The sequence below is a fragment of the Lutzomyia longipalpis genome, chromosome 2 (assembly GCF_024334085.1).
Source record: "Lutzomyia longipalpis isolate SR_M1_2022 chromosome 2, ASM2433408v1".
Taxonomy (NCBI): Eukaryota; Metazoa; Arthropoda; class Insecta; order Diptera; family Psychodidae; genus Lutzomyia; species Lutzomyia longipalpis.
The window spans coordinates 20,491,232-20,517,999 of record NC_074708.1 but is presented as its reverse complement, the minus strand read 5'-3'; the positions used below and the strand labels follow the sequence as shown (position 1 = coordinate 20,517,999).

General features: G+C 33.7%; 2 protein-coding genes and 1 long non-coding RNA gene across 5 annotated transcripts in view; 2 read left to right on the top strand and 1 right to left on the bottom strand.

Moving 5' to 3' along the window:
- The window catches only part of LOC129789295 (myelin transcription factor 1), a 37,096-nt gene extending 29,029 nt beyond the window's left edge, over positions 1-8,067 (top strand). For both annotated transcript variants that reach the window (XM_055826005.1, XM_055826004.1), the window contains 2 exons: positions 578-741; positions 6,454-8,067. In XM_055826005.1, the coding sequence (XP_055681980.1) occupies positions 578-741; positions 6,454-6,720 (431 nt within the window). In that variant the 3' untranslated portion in view covers positions 6,721-8,067. The remainder of the gene's footprint in view (positions 1-577; positions 742-6,453) is intronic.
- A 5,534-nt stretch (positions 8,068-13,601) lies between these two features.
- Positions 13,602-26,768, top strand: part of LOC129789294 (disintegrin and metalloproteinase domain-containing protein unc-71) — a 260,875-nt gene continuing 247,708 nt past the window's right edge. The window contains exon 1 of the mRNA XM_055826003.1: positions 13,602-14,267. Coding sequence (XP_055681978.1) covers positions 14,072-14,267 — 196 coding nt within the window. The 5' untranslated portion in view covers positions 13,602-14,071. The remainder of the gene's footprint in view (positions 14,268-26,768) is intronic.
- On the bottom strand, positions 24,333-26,752 carry LOC129789501 (uncharacterized). 2 transcript variants are annotated; one of them, XR_008750454.1, is made up of 3 exons: positions 26,438-26,752; positions 26,262-26,363; positions 24,333-26,199 (listed from the first exon to the last, which is right to left on the bottom strand). It is a non-coding gene; the product is annotated as an uncharacterized LOC129789501 (long non-coding RNA). The 2 variants fall into 2 exon arrangements; XR_008750453.1 differs by having other exon boundaries at positions 26,262-26,752.

Here is a 26,768-nt window from a genome sequence, read left to right as displayed (position 1 = left end):
GGAATTCTTTAGCATCCGCTCTGTGTTTATTTGCAGACCAAGCTTGTCGTTTAGAAAATAATTCACATCCGGAAATGATGTCTCGCAAATTCTTTTCTTTTCCGGTATCCTTTGCTGTTAGTCTATTGTACCGTCTTTTTGGATTAGGTTAAGATATGGGAGATACAAGTAAAATGATAAGAACATGAAACTAAAAGGTTTAAAGCTATCAAAAGAACAAAATAAGATGAACTGTTATAAGTTTTAATTTAAAAAAAAGAATGTATTTCAGCAATCTTATCAATCGGAAAAGATTTTAAGCCTAAGTTAAAATTCGAAAGCTCTGGCAGAATTGTGTCTTTAATCCTGGGCCGAGATCCAAGTTCTTGTAGCCATCCGTCACTGACACATGGAAATGTGGTTTTCAAAACCATTTTACAGATTTCGTATATCGACTCAAAAAAACTAGAACCTACTGTTTAAGTATACTTAATTTTTTAAAGACCTTCTTATAATTTATTATTGTTATTTTTTTTATTTTATAATATTCTGACTAATGTGCGCCACTGTACTCTCCTCTCTCTCTCTCTCTGGTTAGGCATGGAAATGATGATGAACACCAATCCAAACGGCGAAGATCTTGTGACCCTCGAGGCGGAAATCACTGAACTCCAACGTGAAAATGCTCGAGTAGAGTCCCAAATGCTTAGACTCAAGTCCGATATCAACGCCATGGAATCACATTTGAATCACGGCGATAGGGTACGTAAGCTAAGGTTGGTTGAGGGCCGAAATGGGTAAAACCATATTATGTATCTATTTATATTTTTTTTACCAAATTATGATTTCTTCGATAAATTATTTTTTCCATACCAAAGTAATGATATTTACTAAATATTTAGTAGGTACATAAGATTTTTTAGAAAACAAATGAATCGAAAAAATATATCCTGACTTAAGAATACCATTACGTTACGTTACGTTAAATGGGACCCGGAGACTTTCATCTTCCATGCACTGCGGCCCCTATTGGCCTATTGTGCATAAGTACCGTTAATAGTTACTATTATTAACTTTATTTGTAAATAATTTTTGAATGGCGCGTTTCACTTGATGTTAGCACATTTGTGTTCTTATTTTTTTTTTTCATATTTACCTCATGAGCGCTTTAAAATTTCGTGAAATTAATAAAAAAAAATGCCTATTTATAAAAATATTCACTCTAATTTTTACAACATATAGAACTTTTTGAAAAGAAATTAAGCGTAGCATAATATTAGTTGGTATACCACAATCGTGACATACCAAGTATTGTAATCGTCGGAAAAACCGACCACCTCGGATCGGGCTCAAACTTGGTATGAGCACGTTTTAGACATCCCACATTATGAAAATGGTGGTGGAAAATTTTTGATCCGGCCGGCCGGCCTGCCGGCCGGTGCGCCAAACTTTGCCTTATAGCTCAAGAACTGTAACAGATAGAGACTTCCGGTTTGAAGTTTTCTATAGAAATGTGGGTGTAAAATTTCATTTTTTCGCATTTTCAAAATCCAAGATGGCCGCCGTCCGCCATTTTGAAACACCGTCAACCAGTTCCCTTATAGCTAGAGGTCTGAAATTTTAGTATGTTGTATAGCTCAGTGAGACGTTTTCATCAACAATTCATACTTGACAATCGGTCAAGCGGTTTAGCAAATATGGCGGCCGAAAGCAAAAAGTGTTTTTTCGATATAACTCGAGAACGGCTTGACCGATTTTGACCATCTTGGTATCAAATGAAAGGTATTGAGAAGCCCTACAACTGTCTAGAACATTTCAAGTTTCAGAAACATCCGCAAGAGGCGCTAAAAACAAAAACAAAAATTGCCTAACTTTAAGGGGCTATATCGAGGGTTGGAAAATATACTATACTAACTCATTTTTGTTGATTTTCAGGAGAGCGATTTGAAGTTTGAGATTTACATTGCCTCTTATGTAAAATTTTTTACAGTCTTCGCTGTAACTTTGTAGGGAACAAATATTCGAATTTGTCATTTTGAGGGAAGATGAAGGACATCAAAAGCTATCGAAAAATACGTTAAAAATATACTATACTAACTCGACTTAGTATAGTGTATTTTCCAACCCTCGATATCTCCCAACATCTGTTATCGTTTTCCTTTAAATTTTGATATGTTGTGGCCTGACTCAATATCTTTCATCAGTCCGAAAATGAAGAAATTCTATGTCGCCGTTTAGAAGATATAGCCATTTGAAAAATTCTTGAATTTGAAAAGTTCTAAGAGCCATATCTCTTGAACCGCTTGTCCGATTTGACTCAACTTAGTATCAAATTAAAGGTTTTGCAATTATCTACATCTTTCTAGAACATCAGAAACCTCTAGAATCATTCTTTCAGGACGAAAAGTGCAAAAAACTGTTTTGGTAGAACATAAATCCGCCATTTTGTGTTCTGGGGGTGACCTTGAAATGTATCGAAATATATGTCAGATTATAGCTTATTTCAATACCTTTCCAGAACTAGTCAAGAAATTTCTGTAGGTCTAATAGAACTTAAGATATAAGCATTTTAATCTGTCAAATTGCTAAATTTTACAAAAAATCCGTTTTGCCTACTAATATTACTTAAAAATTAAATTACAACGCATAGACTGACCCATCCGTGTTGTGGTATACCAACTCTAATAACTGGACGCGTTATGATTGACTTTATTTTAGTTTGTACGACATGAAAACCTTAACCCAATCTAGTTTTTGGAAACTTTCAAAAGTTTTCTTAACTTTCCAAAACTTCTTCCTTAACTTCTCCACACGCACAACACTCGCTCCATCCCTACGAGTAAATAATAGTGCCAAACGATTGAATTTTACTTGTGTGTCTCCCCTCGGTTTGGTAAATAAATAAAATCAAAAACTCATTAATTTAAAATTCATGAATTCCTCCAAGTGGTGAGGAAAAAATTCAGGCTGGTAAACTGGAAGCATATTTGAAGACACAGGGTTTTTATAATTTTCCATTTGTGCGGTCATTGAAATTGGGGTTTCTATAAGGGAAAGCAAGGCAGAGAGTTTTATCAATGAAGCATAGTCCAATTTCTTAAGCAGAGTTTCCATTAAAAAGGCATGGTAAATTTTGATGTCCCCAACAAGTTCGGCATGAGGCACATGTGACAGAAATTGCGCAAGCATCTGTTTCCCGCAGTTTTGGAGACTTTGAAAAGAAACTCATTAAATTTATTGACATAATGAAATTTTATTAAGAAAATGCGACGGGAAAATCGGTGTATGTGGTAGCAAATGTCCGAAGAAAACTTTCATAGTCATAACTTTTTGGTTTGAGAAAATTGCGCTTTTTAGGGAGCCAAAATGCATCGTTGGTGTGATAATATTGGTATGGGGGTAATTTTTCAATATTCAGTAATGGTTGCTGGCTATTCTTTGCGAAGTGATAAATAGCGCGGAATTGCAAGTGAAGGGAATACAATCATCACACTCTGTAGAAAGTGTCTAAAAAAAGCTCGAAAAAGCTCCTAGTGTTCGGAAGAAAAATTTATTACGCAACACACAAGAGAGTAGAAACATAATTCATGCGCATGAAATATTTCGGTGGTATTTTTTCTTCTTCATGTTCCGGTCTTTCTGCTCTCGTTCTGTCTCACATTGGGATTTTTCGCGCCCCTCCCTTTCCCCTGGGGAGCTTTTTTCGTGTTCTATTTTTGCTACAATTTTCTTTTGGTTTTTTTTTCTCTGACTGCCGGTCTTCTTCTGGATGATAAAATGATTCTGGGCATGAGCACTGAATCGGTGTCTAGCCATTGGAAAACGGGAAAAGCCAGCAGTAACGCCCTCCACCCACATTTTGGTTCTTTCTCTCTTTCTCTGTTGGAAAGTGCAGCCTGCGCTCTGACATAGTCCCACCGCCAGTGTGGATCCAATCTCTTGAAATATGACCCCACATAAGTATTCTACAGAGAAAGAATGTTCTATATACAATATATAATAGTAGACGAGCTCGTGAGACCTCTTAGCAAATTTTCAATGACTGTTAATTTGCAAATGCACCGATATTCAATTGATAGTATGCAGGAATGAGGGGACCATGTGTAAATATTTATCATATTTAAAGTACCTAGTTTTTGGCTCAAAAAATTTGTTTAATGTTCTGTAACTCTTACATCTTATCTAAAAGACGTGTGCAACCTTATTTTGGGATCTTATCTTCTTCTTGTAATTTATAATACAGTAAATTTTATCTTGATAAAAAATTGACAAGGGCACTATATCTATCGTACATAACTCACTATCCAAAACACCTCCCTATTCATTCCCAATATAATGACCATAAAGATTGTATTTTTTATGCAAAGCACATCTTATTTAATTGAGGGATTGTGGGTTATTTCCTAAATTTTTATGTTCAATATGAAAATAAAAAGAAATTCAATGGATCTCTGTCCTGAATTGAAAAAAGTCTACTGAAATGGCAAATTGCAGACACATTATCTCATTGGTGGTAGCAACTATCACGGTTTTGGATGTAGCTCGAAATTATTGAATAAACGTAACCATAGCATTAACACGTCGTCGTTTTAATTTCTGCCTGAGAGTGCACATGAGGGTCGGAAATAATTGGGTGCGGGTGAATATTTCAGCGAAATTGCAAAATTTACAGCCGCTAGAGGTTTTCCTTTTATATTAAAGCAAATACAGTGCATTTTTGCATATAAATTACATTTATTCGCCTCTTTGGAGCACCAATTAATTTTCCCATGGAAATGACTTTAGTAAAGAGTTTGCATGTAGAGCAAAATGCCATGAGAAACAATTTATTGAAGGGGTCTGGATAGCATAACTAAAGAATTTCTCGATATATTTACGAATAAATCACGAAATTATGTTGCGGTAGGTTTTAACTTGCCTCTTTTGCGACATGTCATAGATAATTTTACGGAAAACCTCCCTTCTAAATGCTTTTCCCACAGCTTTTCCACCGTTGTCAATGCTCATTGCAATAAAGCCCTTCAGGAAGGTTTTTTGTGGTTTAAGGTGAAAAAATTCACTCACTCCGGAAAGTAAATTATCAACTTGCTCACAGCTCAATTAGAATGGATGAAATGCTTCAATTTTAATTTAGTGCGCAAAAGTTTTAATTTATTTACATCTAGTTCTCTACTCAGAAAAAAATACACCTTAATGTCGGAAAAGTTTTTTGCCATTGAATTTTTCTCCTCATTTACTTTCTCACGTTTAATTTTATTTTATGTATCTCAACCCATCCTATACTTTGAAACCTCGTGTGCTTCATTTTAAATTTTCGTTGGATGTATAACTAAAATTCATGAATATCAAATGGACTTGGACAAAGGCACCTTATCGATCTGCGGAACTTTACACGTTCTTTCGTTATTGATGGGTGTTGTTATTTATATAAGAAAAAATCTCGCGTCTTCCCTATATCCTATATCACGTTGGTTAAAACAACAGCTTCCCTATACCGTTGCATCCCTATACCGTTGGTTCGATCGCGATGAAATTATTGGTACAGAGGCTTCTTATATCAAGTTTTACATGGCAAAATTATTTTTCATCCTAGTTCCTATTCAAGTAGCCCCCATATAAAATTGATTCTTGAAAAAAAAAAAGAAATATAGAAAAAAATTACTCAAAGAGGCATATTCTAAAATAAAAAAAGTTTTAAGTTTAGTTATGCTAATTTATTTCAATAAATGCGTTCTAATGAGACATTTTTTTAAAGGCGCAATGACGCTTGAAGTTGCTCATAAGTTTAGCTACTTAGCCCTGCACAAAACAGACAATCAATCAAGACAATCAAAACTCCATATTTTAACTTCATATATCAAAAACTTTTGAGAATAGTTTTATTCGGAGATATCAATTTAGAATCTTACATTACAATTTAGAATATTACACATTTAACTAATTACACATATGCACAGGAATTGACGGCCTTAAGTCGTAACATATCTTTGAGTTATTTTGATGTCCTACATTTTCCACTAAACAATATGGTATTGACTTTAGCGTTACATCGAAGAATGTATTCCTTATTCACATTATTTTTAATGGGAGAGAAGATGAGTACGTCTGACGTGTCGCTACTACTACCTGATTTCAATTTATCTCTTTATAGTGGGTATATTTTTCCATATTTAAAATTTTATTATTATTTATCCGGATTTTTATCGAAAATATTTTTATTACTTAGAGATTTAAGTGATTTTCCCTTAGCTATCGGCCATGCTTTTAAAGTTCAAGCATAAGAATATATATTTTGTCAATCTCTGAACGCATTAGAGAGTCAGAGTCAAGTATAACAAGATATAAGAAACAAAATATTGGTCGATGAAGAAATCGGATAAAAATATTTTTATATCTATGTCAAACGTTATAATGTTTAAGTTAAAATGTTTCTTAAAACTAAATAATCATTTTTTTTATATACATATTTAACAGGAAAATCAAATAATGTCTCAGAGGAACAGCAACTTAAACGACTATTATGAGAGTCTGCGTAACAATGTGATTACTTTGTTGGAGCATGTACGGATACCAAATGGTGGGCCACCAGAAAAAATGGGTCATGAGAACTTCGATAGCTACCTATCCAAGCTACAATCTCTTTGTACACCCGATGGATATTGTCCCGATGAGAATAGGCCCATTTATGAGACTGTTAAATCAGCCCTACAGGATTTTACAGTCCTACCTACACCCATTTGAGAGGAGGCCTGAGACGCCAGTTGCGGCGGTTGCTGAAATATTTTAATTCAGAATATATGGAAGCAGGATCCATTGTTACACATTGAAGACTAACTGAATAATTACAGGAACTATTTATACCTAAATTAATCTCATTTGTAGTTTTTAAGAAACACACACCTAAATAATATTGTCAATTGGAGCATTTTTTTTAATCCGTTACTGACATGCAAAGCAAAGAATAAAAGTAAAGTTTACTAATATTGCTCTTCTATTTTATCTATAAATCGATGTAGACATAGTGTGAATTATCTCTTCACTTAGCGAGACTAATCAACACTATTATAGTTATATGTATGTACATAAATAATTTATATACTTGAAATACCTACTAAAATTAACTTCCGATTTACAAAGAGAAATTAATTTATGTATGTATAATCATTGAATGTAAAAGATGACATAATTTAGAATATATGTGTCTAGTAATAATAAAAGAATTTGTCTGAAAAGAAGATCCCCAACTTGATTAATAATTGTAAGATACAGTAATTAATATTATTTACTTTTTTTAATGGTGCTTAACCCAATCTAACTAAAGTATTTTCTATGAATTTCTTTTTTCTTGGGTTTTGTGTAAATAGAGAAATAAATTTAATTTTAAAATTACAAAAGTTGTAAAAAGAATAAGGAACATGAAAATTCAGATAGAGAAAAACAATTGTAACTTCTGTTCTCTTATAAGGCAGAATAAAATCAATATGAAAGAAACACAGCCAAATTTAGGATTTGTATGTGACTAAAATAGCTTGGAAACAGAAAGTTTTATAAATACGAGTACATACTAAATGTTTAAAACTCCATTATTGTGGATGACATATCAGTTTGTGTTTGTCAGTGTACACCACTACCCAAAAACCTTTATCCAGCATCGTTTTCCCCAAAATGTCCTCAACATGCAATTCATCAACATCTTCTCTTCGTGAGAAATTTAATAGCATGGAAAGATGTTACATAATATTGGAGGACAAGAAAAAAAAGAAACATTGCAAAAACCACAAACAAATTTGTCATTAGCTACACGAGTCTTTTTCAAATAGAATCCCTCATGATACAATGGAATGTGCAAGAAAAAATTTTGTGCAAGATATGTATTAGATTAGATTATTTTTTATTGCGGACATATATTTTAGTGGTTTTAGACGTATAATTCATATTAATAATTCTAATTAAAAGAATTTTTGTTCTCATTTCAATATACTTGTTACATTTTTGTGAATAAAATTAATTACTTAATAGTAATATAGAGTGAGTAAAATACTAATAAATTATATAGATAATAATAAATTCTCTGTAATAATTCAAAAATTGTTTTTTTTTATATAGAAAATTCATCAAACTTGTTGTCTTGATATAGTTTTATAGGTACGTAGAGGAGGAGAAAAGGTAAGTAAGAGGAAAATAGGTCAAATGTCTCATAATTTTCTAAACAAAATTTACATGCTTCACCAAGAAGTATAGAAAATTTGATTTCTTTGTTAGGCAGTGCGGGCGTAATGAGCGTAAACATAAAAATTAGTCCAAAACATTATTAAAAAAGAAATAGTTTTCATTAAAATAGATAAAACGATCTTTATCCTATAAAGGCGGTATGAAGGACGAGGGTGTTGAATGTAATGTACCCATTATTAACTCGCGTAATGACGCCCTCCACTCCATGCTAAATTTCATCATGATCACCCCAATCATTTCAGAAAAGCTCACTTGCAGCAGATAGTCAGACATAATTTCTTTTAAAGATTAGCATTCATTCAGAATGAAGGAGTTTTGAAGAAATGTAACTGCAATCTCCCATTGAGATGCTAAAGGCAGTTATCGAGAATCATAATAAATAAGAAAATATGCAATGAAAGCCATAAAGTGTCTTAATTATGATTACATTATAGAATGCATTCATTTTTTGTAGGTAATCATCTTCCCATATGCTTACATGTTTAGGTACATTTTATAGATGCCAATTTGATCGGGAAAATTCCTTAAATTCATCATTTTAATTTATGTTGTCTCTCTAGAAAATGAAATATTATTACCTACCTTTTATACACATTTTGTAGCTAGAGGTTGAGTGTTTTCTTGTTCCAAATATGAAGAAATTTCCCTATGATGGTGATTTGGTTTATCTTAATGAGAGGAATTTTCACTTATTTTCTACAGGTCACACACTTATAGTAAAAAAAAGAACACTTTTCATGTCTAAAGAAGGATATACGATAAATCTTTACTAAACGTTTATGGCAATTTTAGAGCGTAGGAGAATCCATTTTTTTCCACCCCACCGGCATCTTGAGTCCTCTTGCGAAGGTTATATATTTAGGCACAATTTTCACGCACAAAAATCATTTTTCGCAACTTCATAAATCAAGATCCACTGGAGAGTTTATCACTATTTCCAAAATCTTTCAAATGCACAGTAAACGTGACATTTTTATTCAATAGTTTTAGTATATAAACTCAAGAAAGTTTGCTCGCTTCGCTATATCAAAAAAATCACCATATTTTGACAGATTGGAAAGCATATCGCGCCATCTGAGTTATTGCTGCGTGCGTCGCCGCCAATAACTTAACATAAGAGCATACGGCGCATGCCGCAAGGGCAGTGGAGCATAAATAATTAGTTGGTATTCCACATTGTGGCCAACACCAAGTATTGTAATCATCGGAAAAATCGAAAACCTCAGATCGGTCTCTAACTTTGTATAAGCACGTTTTAGACATCCCACATTACGAAAATTGTGGTGGAAAATTAGCTGTGTTTCTTTCAGACACAGCTTCTGTGTACCGAGCAAAATCGAAAGTCGTCATATCGGGCTCAAACTTGGGATGAACACGAATTATGGTCCCCACATTCCAAAAAACGTATGCGCCAAAAAAATAATTTTCCGGCCGCCCGCCCGTTCGGCAGGATTATACACTTAATTTGCAAGAGAACGGTGATAGAGTCTTGCGTTAAGCGGCAAAGTTTAAATATTGACCTGAAGAAATCCGATTATTATGTCAAATCCAACCCTCCACCCCCGCGTCCGCCATTTTGAATAATCACCTTTGTTTTCGCCATATCTCAGCCCCTGTAATAGTTAAAAATCTGAAATTTTGGTATGTTGTAGGGGCCATCAAGACCTTTTCAACAATACCTCATTTTTTAAAAACGGTCAAGCCGTTTAGCCAATTTGGCCGCCTAAATTTTTCATCGAAATTCGACCATAACTCGAGAACGGCTTGGCCGATTTTGATCAACTCAGGCTCAAATGAAAGCTCTCAACAAACCCTACAACTTTCTAAAACATCCGAAGTTTCAAAAGTGACTGCAAGGAGCGCTAAAATCAAAAACAATTTTTTTGATGAGTTTTCGATGAATATCTCGAAAATGCCATTATCGATTTGCTTCATTTTTTGATACATTATAGCCTACTATAACATCTATTTGTAAAAAAAAAATATTATGTCGCCATTTTGAAAATATTGAGTTGCAACTTTGCATGTCTTACTCGGGTTCTAAAAGTCCAATTTTGATCAACTCAAGCGCAAATGAAATTTTTCGTGAAACCCTACAAATGTCTAGAATATTGCAACTTCGAGCAATGACCGCGAGAGGCGCTAAAGTCAAAATCAAAATTCTCGAGAATTTTGAACTCGAATATTTTGAAAATGCCATTATCGATTTACTTTACATTTTAGTATGTTACAGTTGACTTCGAGACCTTTCAAACGATAGCTCAAGATCGAAAATCTTTGGAGCCGGTCCCGAGAAATGGCGTTTTAAAAATTAGTTGGTGTTCCACTTCGTGGCCAACACCAAGTATTGTAATCGTCGGAAAAACCGACCATCTCAGATCGGGCTCAAACTTGGTATGAGCACGTTTTAGACATCCCAAATTACGAAAATGGTGGTGGAAAATTTTTGATCCGGCCGGCCTGCCGGTGGTCCAAACTTTGCCTTATAACTTTCGAACGGCAAGAGATAGAGACTTCCGGTTTGAAGTTTTCTATAGAAATGTGGGTGTAAAATTTAATTTTTTAGCATTTTCAAAATCCAATATGGCCGCCGTCCGCCATTTCTATAGCGTCAACTACTTCTCTTATAGCTAGAGGTCTGAAATTTTAGTATGTTGTAGGGCTCAGTGAGACGTTTTCATCAACAATTCTTACTTGAAAATCGTTCAAGCCGTTTAGCAAACATGGCGGCCTGAAGCAAAAAGTGTCTTTTCGAAATAACTCGAGAACGGCTTGACCGTTTTTGACCAACTTAAGCTCAAATGAAAGGTTTTAAAAAGCCCTACAATTGTCTATAACATTTCAAATTTCAAAAATGGCCGCAAGAGGCGCTAAAATTTAAAACAAATATTGCATAACTTTATGGAGCAATATTTCCGAATTCCCATTATTGATTACCTTTAAATTTTGATATGCTGTAGCCTAACTCAATATCTTTCACCAGCCCGAAAATGAAGAAAATGTATGTCGCTGTTAAGAAGATATGGCCATTTGAAATATTCTTGAATTTGAAAAGTTCTAAGAGCGATATCTTTGAAATAACTTCTCCGATTTTGCTCAACTTAGTATCAAATTAAAGGTTTTACAATTCTCTATAACTTTCTAGAACCTCAGAAACCCCTAAAACTATTCTGTGGGGACAAAAAATGGCAAAAACTGTTTTAGTAAAACAAAAAACCGCCATTTTGTGTTCTAAAAGTGATCTTGAAGAGTATTATAATATATCCTAGTTCTGGTTTGAACTTTCAAGCTTGTCGCATCGTTCTGTGCGTTGCAAAGCTTTAAATTGGCTAAAGTGCCTGTAATCGCAAGAGTTTGGGCTGAAAATGTGGCGATACATGCCCATCAGTATGAGCGTCACGCGAAGTGTATGAAAGAAGTGGCAAAGGGGTGAAGGTATCGCGATTTTCCGCAAAATTATCCACGGACGCATCAAGAGAAGAGATTTTGGACATTGGAGAGCAGAGCGATATCACCGAGCTGCAGATAAGGATCACCGTTAGGGCGACGATCGAACACCAAATGAACTGCATCAATGCAACGTACACACACTCCAGCCGTGTGGCGTGAATTTTTTGTGCCCTAACACACTCTCTTGCTTGTGGATATTTTTTGTGAGGGAGAGCGATCGATCTCTAATTGTTACTTTTTTGCTGGTGGGATCGTTTTGATTTCACAGCATAGACACCATTTGAAGTAATGTCTCGCAGGGGCATAGGGAATGATGACACACAGTAAGAGAGATTCTTTCGGACTCCAAAGGATTTAGTTAGGGAAAGTAAAGTAATTCTTGAGGGATTTTCCGTGGGTGCTCTGAGGGCAGATAAGATGGGGTTGAGAGATCGTTGATCTCTGAAATATCTCATTACTTGCTCAAAACAGAACCGTTTTGGAAATCCACTTCAGAAGGTTCACTCCTAATATGATTTTTTTAAAGAATATTTAGGTGAGTTAAAATTGTGACGCTTTCCTTGATCATCTTCTGGTGGCAGTCGGAGTCACAGTCGTTTGTAGAGATTCTGATATTGAATCTTAAATGACTCTCCACTTCTGAGAAGAAAAAGGATGGATTGATTTGATCCATGTTGTATTCACCGGAAGTAAATAAAGAATTTAAGACGGATTTTTTTTAACCATAGAATTACGAACGAACGTAAACGAATATCATTGTTAAATGTTTATTTGTGCAAACCTCGTACGTTACTGGTTGATTTTTCATGGATTTCAGTGGAGTTATTTGATTTAAATTGATTTTCACCAGAAAAGGCAGATTGAGAATAATATTGTTTTAATATTTATTCAAGAATTCAAAGAAGCCAATGAACATAAAAGGAACTAACAGATATGAACATAGAATATAGAATAGATAACATAGGAAAGCGTTTAAACGATTAACATTATTAAATAATGTAGTACTTTCGTTTATCAAAGGAATTAAAGGGAATATAACGGATATTAAGAAGGGTATTAAAAGGAAAATACAAGCAAGTAGAGTGTTTAGGCGGAGTTTCACCGCCTTGAAGGGTACGAAGGGCCTCCTCAGGGGCTCAGTGATCATCAACACCACTTGGAAGGACCATTTACTAATCTACAATCTACATAATATATCCTATAATATAACTTGTTTCAAGACCTTTCCAGAAATATTCAAGAAATTTCCATAAGTGTTATAGAACCAGAGATATGACCATTTTTATGCACCAAATTACTGAATTTCACAAAAAAAAATCATTTTGGTCTACTGATACAGCCCACAAATCTCATTAAAACGTGTAAACAAACTTCTACAAGATGTGGGACACTAACTCTTATAACTGGACGCGTGATGATGACCTTTGGTTGTCTGGATTCATTAAGTATTTGGCATGAAGCAATTAAATTTTTCTTTATCTGTTCTAAGATAGGACACACTTTGTGAGCTTTTATATTGCGAAGTTTTTCACAAGGACATATTCGTGTGAGCTTTTCTGTTCTAAATTCAGCGTCACCTGCTGGAAAAATATAAATACACTGAGACAAATCCTAATAAGGGAGAAAATTCATGTGCACAAACCAACTCTCTTAGTAAAGTTGCTCAGGGATGGCATTGGTAGTTTCCGCTCAAGATGGGATACATATGACAGACTGAGTGGAAACTGTGAGCACGAGATTTTTCATCATCTGCGCAATAGGGAAAGAATTTCTCACACACAGACATACCTATAACGGAAAGCGAATATTGGAATATGTATAAAGGCTGAGATTTAAGCTTTTTCCACTCGTGTAAAGTAGTATGTGTTACATACATGCACCCGGTTCACCGTAAATCTCGCCATTAAACTGTGACAGAAGAAAATCTGAACGGTGAAAAGCGGAGGTTCTCGCGTAAGAGGGAAAATAAGAGTTCTTTTTTATTACATACTCAAGAGAAAATTTGTTTTTCCGTTAGCTCCCAGCCTATGCAATTGCTACTCTGATAGACTGGTGCGCTTAGGATCAAAAAATCGTCTAATAGTGGTATTTATCTTTGCGTGCGTGATACAATTTCAAAAGAAGTCACGCAGAAAAGCTCTTCTTTTATCGAAAGTTTGAAATTTTTTTATCAAGTCTATTTGCATCCGTGACGCTTATCAACCATGTCTGTGTCGCGAAATGTTTTCATGTTTGGCGAATAGAGAAACTTATTGGAACATTTTCAATCGCCAAAGTAGTGCTGTGGTCCAGGAAATTGTTGTGAATTCACTCATCGCGGACATTGATGGTGGTTTAGTGCACAGAATTGCATTTTTTGTGACACCATCACGTGAAAGTGTAGGAAGGAGTGGTGATTGCTGGCTGAAGTATGTGGATGTGCTGGGCAATTGTGCACACCATTGTATCTGTATGCCTCGTCAAGGCCCTTCATATACCGAGGGCGCCTCCAGCAGCGGGCGTCAGCGCAGGGAGGCTCAGAGAGGAAACCACCTACTACACCGGTAACCTGATGACAATCGGCCTGGATTCGGTGTCGATAGACGCTGGAGGAATCAATAAACGAGGTAATCAACATTAAAATGCCATCACAGTTGAATGCTCATCCCACAACGAGATATACCCTGATTGCAACCGCTTTCCCCACAAAACCGAAAGTTGAAAAAGTGCTGAATGACTCTCTCACCTCTGATTTTAATATATTTAATTATATCAATTATATACATAGGTACATAATGTACATACATACATATATATCTCTCGTTTCTCGCATTATCTTTTTGAAAAGGACCTGTGCCTTAACTTGGAATTATAAATTGTATGGTTCACAACAATGTGTCCATCGTAGAGTAATGCAAAGAATATATTATGTACGTATGTACATACTAATGCATTATTAGAAAAACATATAGGTATTATATATTTCATTACATACATTTGAAATTCTGAGTTTGAGAAGAAGAAAATATATGAAAACATATCATTTTGTATTTTTAAGCTTTTTTTAGTTTTTCTTTTTCCTTTATTAACACAAATATGATGCTAATGATAAAAAAGTTCTCAAATTGTATTGCCATCTCTGTGATTTCTCTTTTAGCAAACGCTGGTTTGATGTTACTGAATTAGCTATTGTAATTTGAACGAATTCATTTGTATCGCTGGACAATAAGATTTTTTGCTCACATTTCATAGCCATGAAAGTTATTTAAAGATATCTGTGACAGTTATGGGAATCGAATGGTGCGCAAAAACTCCCCTACTATTACATATATCGTGGGGAAGGAATTATGATTAATTGAACTAAGATTAAATTGTGCATGGATTTAGAAAATTACTAATATTTAGATAAAACTTTACTAGTATTGTTTCTTAAAGAATTAGTTGGTATTTCACATAAATTAAAGACAAAATGGATTTTTCGACCTTCTCAGATAGGAATTAATTTTATGGGTATTTTGGACCTTGCGATTTTCCAAAAAAAAAGTTATGCAAAAAATTGTTCCAACCGATATCTTCAATAAAGCCCTTGTGGCTAAATGCTTCTTGATAGAGACTTCTCAATTGAAGTCAGAAGAAACTCAAATTTTAGTATTAAGTATATATTATGTACTAGTCATCCCGAGCCCCTAATCATGTGTGAGCAAACTCCATTTTAAGCTATAAAAGAGGAGGGAGGCGTATATTAGTAGGGGGATGAATAATACGGTACCCGGAAAAATTTTTAAAATAAAAAAATCCCGTTATCTGCCCCTCAGCAGGTGGAAAATGGAAAAAATCAATTTTTCTGTGGGGGCGCTATAAAGGGGTGCTGGGGCTAAATCCCATATAGTGCTTGCAATTCGTATTGACCCCCTATCCCCATACCGAATTTCATTAAGATCATTAACCTGGTATACTCAAGAAAAAAAATCATAAATTTAACATTAAAATTGACTAATTTTTGGAATACATAATGAAAAAAAAAATAATTATTTTTTGCTAAGAAAATTACTTCTCTTCGTCTCTGAATTCAATCAATCTTCGTTGATATTTTCATATTCCATTAGATTTTCATGCATCCCTATTTATTCATTAGATCCTAAGAAAATTGTCTATTGGAAAGGACATTGTTAAAAATATCTCCTAAAACGATAGATTGTGGAACACCAACTATTAATTTTGCGCTTGGTTTTTTTTGTGAATCATAAAATTTTAAAGCCGTGTGTTAACGCATCTGCCAGTTATATGATATTTTACAATATTATTTTTACGTGGATATTTTACAATAACCTTTTTTATCTCCATTTTTGAAATGAAATTCCTACCTAAAGTTAGTGTGGTTTTTTACAGTGATCCATTAAAATCTATCACAATATTTGGATTTCATTATTTATGTGAAATGTCTACCTTTAATTAGGTAAATGATATAACAATGTATTAGAAAATTTGACAATAATAATTATAAAAATTGTACAGATATTTTGTAAGACTAATTTTATCATCACATATTAAGTTGCTTTATCTAGCAGTATAGTTTAACGTATATGTATGTACTTGGCTGTGAGCCCAAAAAAATGTTTATATAGAAATGTGTGTTACATTACACAGTAATTCCTAGTTTATCTTAATGCAAAGTTTTGAGCATTCAGTGCTTCAAAGTGAATAGAAAATCCCGCACATTTGACAAATCCTTTCCAGATACATATTCATAGAAGATAGAAAGAAAGGGTGAAGGTTTTATTTGATTTGGTGAAAATTTACTTGCACTGTTAAAAATACTTCAGCTTTTTTAACTGAAAATTTCGGTCTCGATCTTCCACTGTTTTACTTTGGTCAAAAATTTTGTTTTTTTGACCAATTTTTTTGGTCAATATTTGACCATTTTTTTTTCATCGAGAGTATTTTGACTAATTTATTTGGTCGAAGATACTTAACCATTTTTTTCATCGATTTTGACCAATTCATATGGTTAAAACACTCACGCAAAAGGCTTTAACTGAATTATTTTGTCAATTTAATTGAAGTTCATCGGAATTATTTGGTCTCGGTCTTCCAATGTAGTACTTCAGTCTTTTTGACAAATTAATACAGTGGAAGATCGGGACTGAATTATTTGGTCTCGGTCTTCCACTGTAGTACTTCAGTCTTTTTGACAAATTAATACAGTGGAAGATCAGGACTGAATTATTTGGTCTCGGTCTTCCAATGTAGTACTTCAGTCTTTTTGACAAATTAATACAGTGGAAGATCAGGACTGAATTATTTGGTCTCGGTCTTCCAATGTAGTACTTCAGTCTTTTTGACAAATTAATACAGTGGAAGATCGGGACTGAATTATTTGGTCTCGGTCTTCCAATGTAGTACTTCAGTCTTTTTGACAAATTAATACAGTGGAAGATCGGGACTGAATTATTTGGTCTCGGTCTTCCAATGTAGTACTTCAGTCTTTTTGACAAATTAATACAGTGGAAGATCGGGACTGAATTATTTGGTCTCGGTCTTCCAATGTAGTACTTCAGTCTTTTTGACAAATTAATACAGTGGAAGATCGGGACTGAATTATTTGGTCTCGGTCTTCCAATGTAGTACTTCAGTCTTTTTGACAAATTAATACAGTGGAAGATCAGGACTGAATTATTTGGTCTCGGTCTTCCAATGTAGTACTTCAGTCTTTTTGACAAATTAATACAGTGGAAGATCAGGACTGAATTATTTGGTCTCGGTCTTCCAATGTAGTACTTCAGTCTTTTTGACAAATTAATACAGTGGAAGATCAGGACTGAATTATTTGGTCTCGGTCTTCCAATGTAGTACTTCAGTCTTTTTGACAAATTAATACAGTGGAAGATCGGGACTGAATTATTTGGTCTCGGTCTTCCAATGTAGTACTTCAGTCTTTTTGACAAATTAATACAGTGGAAGATCGGGACTGAATTATTTGGTCTCGGTCTTCCACTGTAGTACTTCAGTCTTTTTGACAAATTAATACAGTGGAAGATCAGGACTGAATTATTTGGTCTCGGTCTTCCACTGTAGTACTTCAGTCTTTTTGACAAATTAATACAGTGGAAGATCGGGACTGAATTATTTGGTCTCGGTCTTCCACTGTAGTACTTCAGTCTTTTTGACAAATTAATACAGTGGAAGATCGGGACTGAATTATTTGGTCTCGGTCTTCCAATGTAGTACTTCAGTCTTTTTGACAAATTAATACAGTGGAAGATCAGGACTGAATTATTTGGTCTCGGTCTTCCAATGTAGTACTTCAGTCTTTTTGACAAATTAATACAGTGGAAGATCGGGACTGAATTATTTGGTCTCGGTCTTCCACTGTAGTACTTCAGTCTTTTTGACCAATTAATACAGTGGAAGATATTTGACCATTTTTTTCAGTGAAGGGGTGATTTAACAAATTTCTTTGGTAAGTGATATTAAACAGTTTGATTCAGTGAAGGAGTACATATTTTGTCCAATTCAAATGATTGGTACGCTTTAACTGAATTATTTTATCAATTTTACTGAAGTTTATAGGTCGTTTCGACCAATTCATATGGTTGAAGCACTCAGGCAATACGTTTTAACTGAATTATTTGATTAATTTTACTGAAGTTCATCGGCCGTTTTGACCAATTCAAATAGTTACAGCATTTTCGCAATGTCATTTAACTGAATTATTCAGTCAATTTTACTGAAGTACTTCGGCTTTTCTGAATTCCACTCTAAAATGCAAAATCTTCAGATCTAACTTAAATTTGGGATGAGTCACGTTAACAGGATTTTTAATAAAAAAAAAACAAAATTAAAAAAAAATATTTCTTTTATTTTCTCTTAAAGCATTTTCCTTTCTCTTTTACAATACCCATTAATACTTTAAATGAAAGAGGCTTTTCAATTAAAGACTGAGTTAAAGAAAAAGAATTCTTTTTTTATTCCCTTTTAGAGGATAAGGGAAATTATTTGATCAAAATAACAAAAGTCATTTGGTTAAAAGACAATAAAATCTAAATAAAATTATTAAAAAGGCCAAAAAAATTGTCAAAAATACAGAAATTCTTCGGTCAAAAGTCATGAAGTAACTCAAGTAACTGAAGTTATTTGATCAAAATAACAAAAGTCATTTTGTTAAAAGACAATAAAAGCTGAATAAAATTATTAAAAAGGCCAAAAAAATTGTCAAAAATACAGAAATTCTTCGGTCAAAAGTCATGAAGTAACTCAAGTAACTGAAGTTATTTGATCAAAATAACAAAAGTCATTTTGTTAAAAGACAATAAAAGCTGAATAAAATTATTAAAAAGGCCAAAAAAAATTGTCAAAAATACAGAAATTCTTCGGTCAAAAGTCATGAAGTAACTCAAGTAACTGAAGTTATTTGATCAAAATAACAAAAGTCATTTGGTTAAAAGACAATAAAAGCTGAATAAAATTATTAAAAAGGCCAAAAAAAATTGTCAAAAATACAGAAATTCTTCGGTCAAAGGTCATGAAGTAACTCAAGTAACTGAAGTTATTTGATCAAAATAACAAAAGTCATTTGGTTAAAAGACAATAAAAGCTGAATAAAATTATTAAAAAGGCCAAAAAAAATTGTCAAAAATACAGAAATTCTTCGGTCAAAAGTCATGAAGTAACTCAAGTAACAGAATTTATTTGGTCGAAATAACAAAGTCATTTGGTTAAAAGACAATAAAAGCTGAATAAAATTATTAAAAAGGCCAAAAAAAATTGTCAAAAATACAGAAATTCTTCGGTCAAAAGTCATGAAGTAACTCAAGTAACTGAAGTTATTTGATCAAAATAACAAAAGTCATTTTGTTAAAAGACAATAAAAGCTGAATAAAATTATTAAAAAGGCCAAAAAAAATTGTCAAAAATACAGAAATTCTTCGGTCAAAAGTCATGAAGTAACTCAAGTAACTGAAGTTATTTGATCAAAATAACAAAAGTCATTTTGTTAAAAGACAATAAAAGCTGAATAAAATTATTAAAAAGGCCAAAAAAAATTGTCAAAAATACAGAAATTCTTCGGTCAAAGGTCATGAAGTAACTCAAGTAACAGAATTTATTTGGTCGAAATAACAAAGTCATTTGGTTAAAAGACAATAAAAGCTGAATAAAATTATTAAAAAGGCCAAAAAAAATTGTCAAAAATACAGAAATTCTTCGGTCAAAAGTCATGAAGTAACTCAAGTAACTGAAGTTATTTGGTCGAAATAACAAAGTCATTTGGTTAAAAGACAATAAAAGCTGAATAAAATTATTAAAAAGGCCAAAAAAAATTGTCAAAAATACAGAAATTCTTCGGTCAAAAGTCATGAAGTAACTCAAGTAACTGAAGTTATTTGGTCAAAATAACAAAGTCATTTGGTTAAAAGACAATAAAAGCTGAATAAAATTATTAAAAAGGCCAAAAAAAATTGTCAAAAATACAGAAATTCTTCGGTCAAAAGTCATGAAGTAACTCAAGTAACAGAATTTATTTGGTCGAAATAACAAAGTCATTTGGTTAAAAGACAATAAAAGCTGAATAAAATTATTAAAAAGGCCAAAAAAAATTGTCAAAAATACAGAAATTCTTCGGTCAAAAGTCATGAAGTAACTCAAGTAACTGAAGTTATTTGATCAAAATAACAAAAGTCATTTGGTTAAAAGACAATAAAAGCTGAATAAAATTATTAAAAAGGCCAAAAAAAATTGTCAAAAATACAGAAATTCTTCGGTCAAAAGTCATGAAGTAACTCAAGTAACTGAAGTTATTTGATCAAAATAACAAAAGTCATTTGGTTAAAAGACAATAAAAGCTGAATAGAATTATTAAAAAGGCCAAAAAAAATTGTCAAAAATACAGAAATTCTTCGGTCAAAAGTCATGAAGTAACTCAAGTAACTGAAGTTATTTGATCAAAATAACAAAAGTCATTTGGTTAAAAGACAATAAAAGCTGAATAAAATTATTAAAAAGGCCAAAAAAAATTGTCAAAAATACAGAAATTCTTCGGTCAAAGGTCATGAAGTAACTCAAGTAACAGAATTTATTTGGTCGAAATAACAAAGTCATTTGGTTAAAAGACAATAAAAGCTGAATAAAATTATTAAAAAGGCAAAAAAAAATTGTCAAAAATACAGAAATTCTTCGGTCAAAAGTCATGAAGTAACTCAAGTAACTGAAGTTATTTGATCAAAATAACAAAAGTCGTTTGGTTAAAAGACAATAAAAGCTGAATAGAATTATTAAAAAGGCCAAAAAAAATTGTCAAAAATACAGAAATTCTTCGGTCAAAAGTCATGAAGTAACTCAAGTAACTGAAGTTATTTGGTCGAAATAACAAAGTCATTTGGTTAAAAGACAATAAAAGCTGAATAAAATTATTAAAAAGGCCAAAAAAAATTGTCAAAAATACAGAAATTCTTCGGTCAAAAGTCATGAAGTAACTCAAGTAACTGAATTTATTTGGTCGAAATTACAAAGTCATTTGGTTAAAAGACAATAAAAGCTGAATAAAATTATTAAAAAGGCCAAAAAAAATTGTCAAAAATACAGAAATTCTTCGGTCAAAAGTCATGAAGTAACTCAAGTAACTGAAGTTATTTGGTCGAAATAACAAAGTCATTTGGTTAAAAGACAATAAAAGCTGAATAAAATTATTAAAAAGGCCAAAAAAAATTGTCAAAAATACAGAAATTCTTCGGTCAAAAGTCATGAAGTAACTCAAGTAACTGAAGTTATTTGATCAAAATAACAAAAGTCATTTGGTTAAAAGACAATAAAAGCTGAATAGAATTATTAAAAAGGCCAAAAAAAATTGTCAAAAATACAGAAATTCTTCGGTCAAAAGTCATGAAGTAACTCAAGTAACTGAAGTTATTTGATCAAAATAACAAAAGTCGTTTGGTTAAAAGACAATAAAAGCTGAATAGAATTATTAAAAAGGCCAAAAAAAATTGTCAAAAATACAGAAATTCTTCGGTCAAAAGTCATGAAGTAACTCAAGTAACTGAAGTTATTTGATCAAAATAACAAAAGTCGTTTGGTTAAAAGACAATAAAAGCTGAATAGAATTATTAAAAAGGCCAAAAAAAATTGTCAAAAATACAGAAATTCTTCGGTCAAAGGTCATGAAGTAACTCAAGTAACAGAATTTATTTGGTCGAAATAACAAAGTCATTTGGTTAAAAGACAATAAAAGCTGAATAAAATTATTAAAAAGGCCAAAAAAAATTGTCAAAAATACAGAAATTCTTCGGTCAAAAGTCATGAAGTAACTCAAGTAACTGAAGTTATTTGATCAAAATAACAAAAGTCATTTGGTTAAAAGACAATAAAAGCTGAATAAAATTATTAAAAAGGCCAAAAAAAATTGTCAAAAATACAGAAATTCTTCGGTCAAAAGTCATGAAGTAACTCAAGTAACTGAAGTTATTTGGTCGAAATAACAAAGTCATTTGGTTAAAAGACAATAAAAGCTGAATAAAATTATTAAAAAGGCCAAAAAAAATTGTCAAAAATACAGAAATTCTTCGGTCAAAAGTCATGAAGCAACTCAAGTAACAGAATTTATTTGGTCGAAATTACTAAATCATTTGATTAAAAGATATAAAAAGTTGAATTAAATAGTCAAAAAAGAAAATGGAATTAATAAAAAAAAAACAAAAGTTATTAAGACTGCGCTCGATTTTTTCTCCCACACAAGTTATTTATTTGCAAATGAGGTAGATTCTAGCAAAAATATTTTCTTTTCGTTTCTTACAATTCGTGAGTTACAAGGTTTTTTGACATTTTCACAAAAAGCTTCTAAAATTTTAAGGTCTAAAAAGTTTTACATCTAGACCAAGTAGCCGAGACACATTTTACGTCATAATAGAAAAGGAAAGATTTTGGTATTCTGGCTGAAATTTTAGCTGTGTTTCTTTCAGACACAGCTTTTGTGTACCGAGCAAAATCGAAAGTCGTCAGATCGGGCTCAAACTTGGGATGAGCACGAATTAGGGTCCCCACATTCCAAAAAACGTATGCGCCAAAAAAATTTTTTTTCCGGCCGGCCGGCCGTCCGGCCGGAGTACAATGCTAAATTGCGAGAGAACGGTGATAGATAGAGACTTGCGGTAAACGGCAAAGTTTAAATATCGACTGGAAGACATCCGATTATGACGTCAAATTTTACCCCCCTCCCCCCCGTCCGCCATTTTGAATAACCTCAAAATTTTGTTTTCGCTATATCTCAGCCCCTGTAATAGCTAAAAATCTGAAATTTTTTTATGTTGTAGGGGACATCAAGAGCTTTCCAACGATACCTCATTTTCGAAAATCGGTCAAGCCGTTTAGTCAATATGGCCGCCAAAATTTTTCATCGAAAATCGACCATAACTCGAAAACGGCTTGACCGATTTCGATCAACCCGGGCTTAAATGAAAGCTCTCAACAAACCCTACAACTCTCTAGAACATACGAAGTTTCAAAAGTGACTGCTAGGGGGCCAAAAATCGAAAACAAAATTTTCGATTAGTTTTCGATAAATATCTCGAAAACGGCGACATAATTTTTTTTTCATTTTTTTATATTGGAAGGTGAGGTGGACGTACCTGGAGAAATATAGGGCGTTAGTTGTGGCTTCCGGGTCGAAGCGACCGGATTTCCAGCATTGAAAAATCTCCTTCCACTTCACAACTTCAATATTTATTTAAATTAACAAAGAATATAAGAGAATTAATAATATAATTGAGAATTTTGCTTCACTGCGTTGGCGTGCATGTCGTGTCTATTGCGCGCTTTTTGGGAGAGTATATGACAGGTTTTTGACCGTTGATAGGTGGCGCGCGACCATTCCCGATTCGTGCCGAAATGTGCCTTTGGCGCGGATCCATATATGTTATAGCTGACCATATTATCTAGCTCCATGCCAAAAATGAAGAAAATCTATGGATTCGTTTTCGAGATATAGCCTTTCAAAGTTGGCATGTCATATCTCGGGTTCTACAAGTCCGATCTTTATCAACTCAAGCGCAAATGAAAGGTTGAAATGATTTTTTTTACAAAATCATATGATTTGTAAGGATCTGTCGAGGTGCCTTTTCAATTTTTTGTGAGTTTTTTATCCATAGAAATATTATTTAGTGTCAACGTATAGACCATATTGACGATTATTCTACATGAATTTGAGTATTTGGATTTGTTTCAGGATATTTTATGTGGAAAAATATTGAATTTTTTGTGAATTATGTTTTGAAAGACCACATGAGACATTTCCATAGATTAAAAAGCAGTCTGTTTTAGAATATGAAAAAGGGTTTGATTCCGAATATTCTGGATTCGCTTCTACCTGCCAGGAGCATCTGGGATTTGAAGTCAAATTCCTGTGCTTCTGCGCTCAAAGGCCAAGGAACGGACAAGGCCACAGTTGTTCGGAAAAATACCCCTGTTATATTTGGACCAAAATCTCAGTAAATCTTTTTAACCCTTGGAGGATTTTGCTGACAAAAGTAGCCAATTCGACTTTTTTCAATCGTCATAGAATTAAAATCTATTCATATTTCGTGATGAATTCTACATTGGTGTATAGGGGAGTTTTATTACTTCAAGATCATGTAAAGAAAATTAGGAAATGTACTGGTAAGCTGACCAAGCTAACGAGAGCTGTGTTTCTTTCAGTGTATTAATTTTGTGAGAGCAAACTTAGAACGCGAATTAATTTAAATACGCGTAAAGTCGGGAAAAGTTGAAAAGTCATGTCTTGAAGTCAGCTATAACATATCGAAAAACGAAAAAAAATTATGTCGCCATTTTCAAAAAATTCGAGTTCGAAATTTTCGAAAGTTTTGTTTTCGATTTTAGCGTCTCTTGCGGTCATTTCTCGAAGTTGCAATGTTCTAGACATTTGTAGAGTTTCACGAAACCTTTCATTTGCGCTTGAGTTGATCAACATCGGACTTGTAGAACCCGAGATATGACATGCCAACTTTGGAAGGCTATATCTCGAGAACGGATCCATAGATTTTCTGCATTTTTGGCATGGAGCCTAGATAATATAGTCAGCTACAATATATCAAAAAATTTAAAAAAAAATTTTTTTGTGATGAAATTTACCCTTATCATATTCGGCTTTAAAGTAGCCCCAAAGAATGAGATTCCACGAGAGCCTAGAAGAGAGAGGGAGGGGAAGAAAAACAGCATAGGTCACCTCAGGATCTGTTTATTTTTAAGAATAAGTGTGGCATAAATTCTGAAGAATAATCCCAGGTAAGAGTTAGGGCAGCCTCCGGAAAAGCAATGGAGCTACCTTCCGGATCTATTATTCCGCCGTGAATCACTTCGTGATGAATCTCCTTGGGATGCAGCAGTGGGCATTGATTTCTTCACCAGTGTGGGAGATGACCAAAGCTTGGTCTATCCGGGTACGACCTCGTGGCTCCTGATGGGGATGAGCCTCCCTGGAGCGAGGCACTGGGCAGGAAGTGGACGATAAATGACTCCAATATGGTAGATCATCATCCAAGACATCCTTCGATTCGGGCCCACTAGATTCTCCGACAGATTTTCTGGTGATTGGGGATTTTGTGAGATCTCTCCTCACGCCCTGGATCCCGGTGTGACTTAAGTCAATTGACATCCTTCCTGGCTCGACACTGCCACAAACGCTCCTCTCAGACTGGGGGCTCGTGGAACCGGGGTATTTCTTCTGCCTTCTAGGTGGCTGGCTACCAGCAGCTCCTCTTCTTCTAAGTGTGGAGCTCATGGAATCCGAGGCACTTCTGCAGTCACTTCCCGCACTTATATAGGGTTTTGGGGGTAAAACTTTGAGGTTATGACCTCTCCTCCCCATCAAAAACTAGCTGCCGAATTTCTGCAGAAAAATTCGAAAGCACTAAAGGTATTCTGAACACGTGTTCTTTAGAAATTCTTTAGAAATTTTGTATGGCGCTGGGACACTTTTTCTGCAGAATATTTCCGCAGTTTTCTGAAAAAATTCACCAATCTGTTATACCGTTGAAATTCGTTTTGAATTTAAAAAAAGCGTTTTTTTTTGCAAATTGCTTCGCGGGGATTTGTTGCGCTTCGCGCAAATTTTGGAGAAAAAAATTGTGATGGTTTATAAGTAAAAAAAAATAGGGCCACTCATTAAACCCAAAGAAAAAAATTTGCAAAGAGAAGAAATCATTTTCAAGCAACATTTCCGGCGCCAAATTTAAAAATTCGCAAAAAATGCATGAATTTTATATGGGGGCTACCTAAAGGGGGGCTTTGGGGGGAAAATGAATACGGCCACTCGAAACAGACTGATATAAGGAGCGTCTGTACCAAATTTCATCGCAATCGGTCAAACGGTGTAGATTTGTATAGCCGAACACGACGGAAGATTACCAACAAACAGACCTTTATTATATAGATTTATTTAATATTTTTAAAATTTACAAAAAAATATTGAAAAAATATATCCGGCGTTGCCTTTTCCTTCTCCTGCTGTCTCCTTCGATGCTGGGCGGCTTTTCAGATGATCTCTCCTCTTCACCTTTGTGACTTCCGGGACTTTAAAAAATAAAAGAAAATCTTAGGAAAAAGTATTCTAAATATTTTTTCATCTTTCTCACCTTCCATTTCCGGAAAATTATGTTGCATAAAGTTGTGTAAGACCGGATCCCAGAAATTGAGGACTGAAGCCAGGCACGGACAGTTTTGTGCTTCAAACGGATCTAAAATATGGAAAAAAAAGTTTAGAATAATAATGAATTTTTTGAAAAAATACGAATCAGAAGAATTAACATACATTTCCGCATTTTGGAATGTTGTCAAAAATTAAAGCAAAAGCGGGCAGGGCATCCGGGTAGAGCATTCAGGCAGGCCATGCGGGTAGGGGTCCGGGCAGGGCTTCCTGAATAGGGCATCCGGGTAAGGCTTCCGGGCTGGTCATCCTGGGCACTGATTGTGTTCCAAAAACGATCTGAAATACCTATAGTAAAAATTGATAAATTGTTCTTTTTTTTTCTTGTTTACAAAAGTTTTTGTTTTTATATCTTGAGAAAATTAATTTAAAAAAAAAAAAGAAAAATCAATTTCGGGCTCTTTTTTTGCAATGAAGAATTTTTAGATCAAAATAA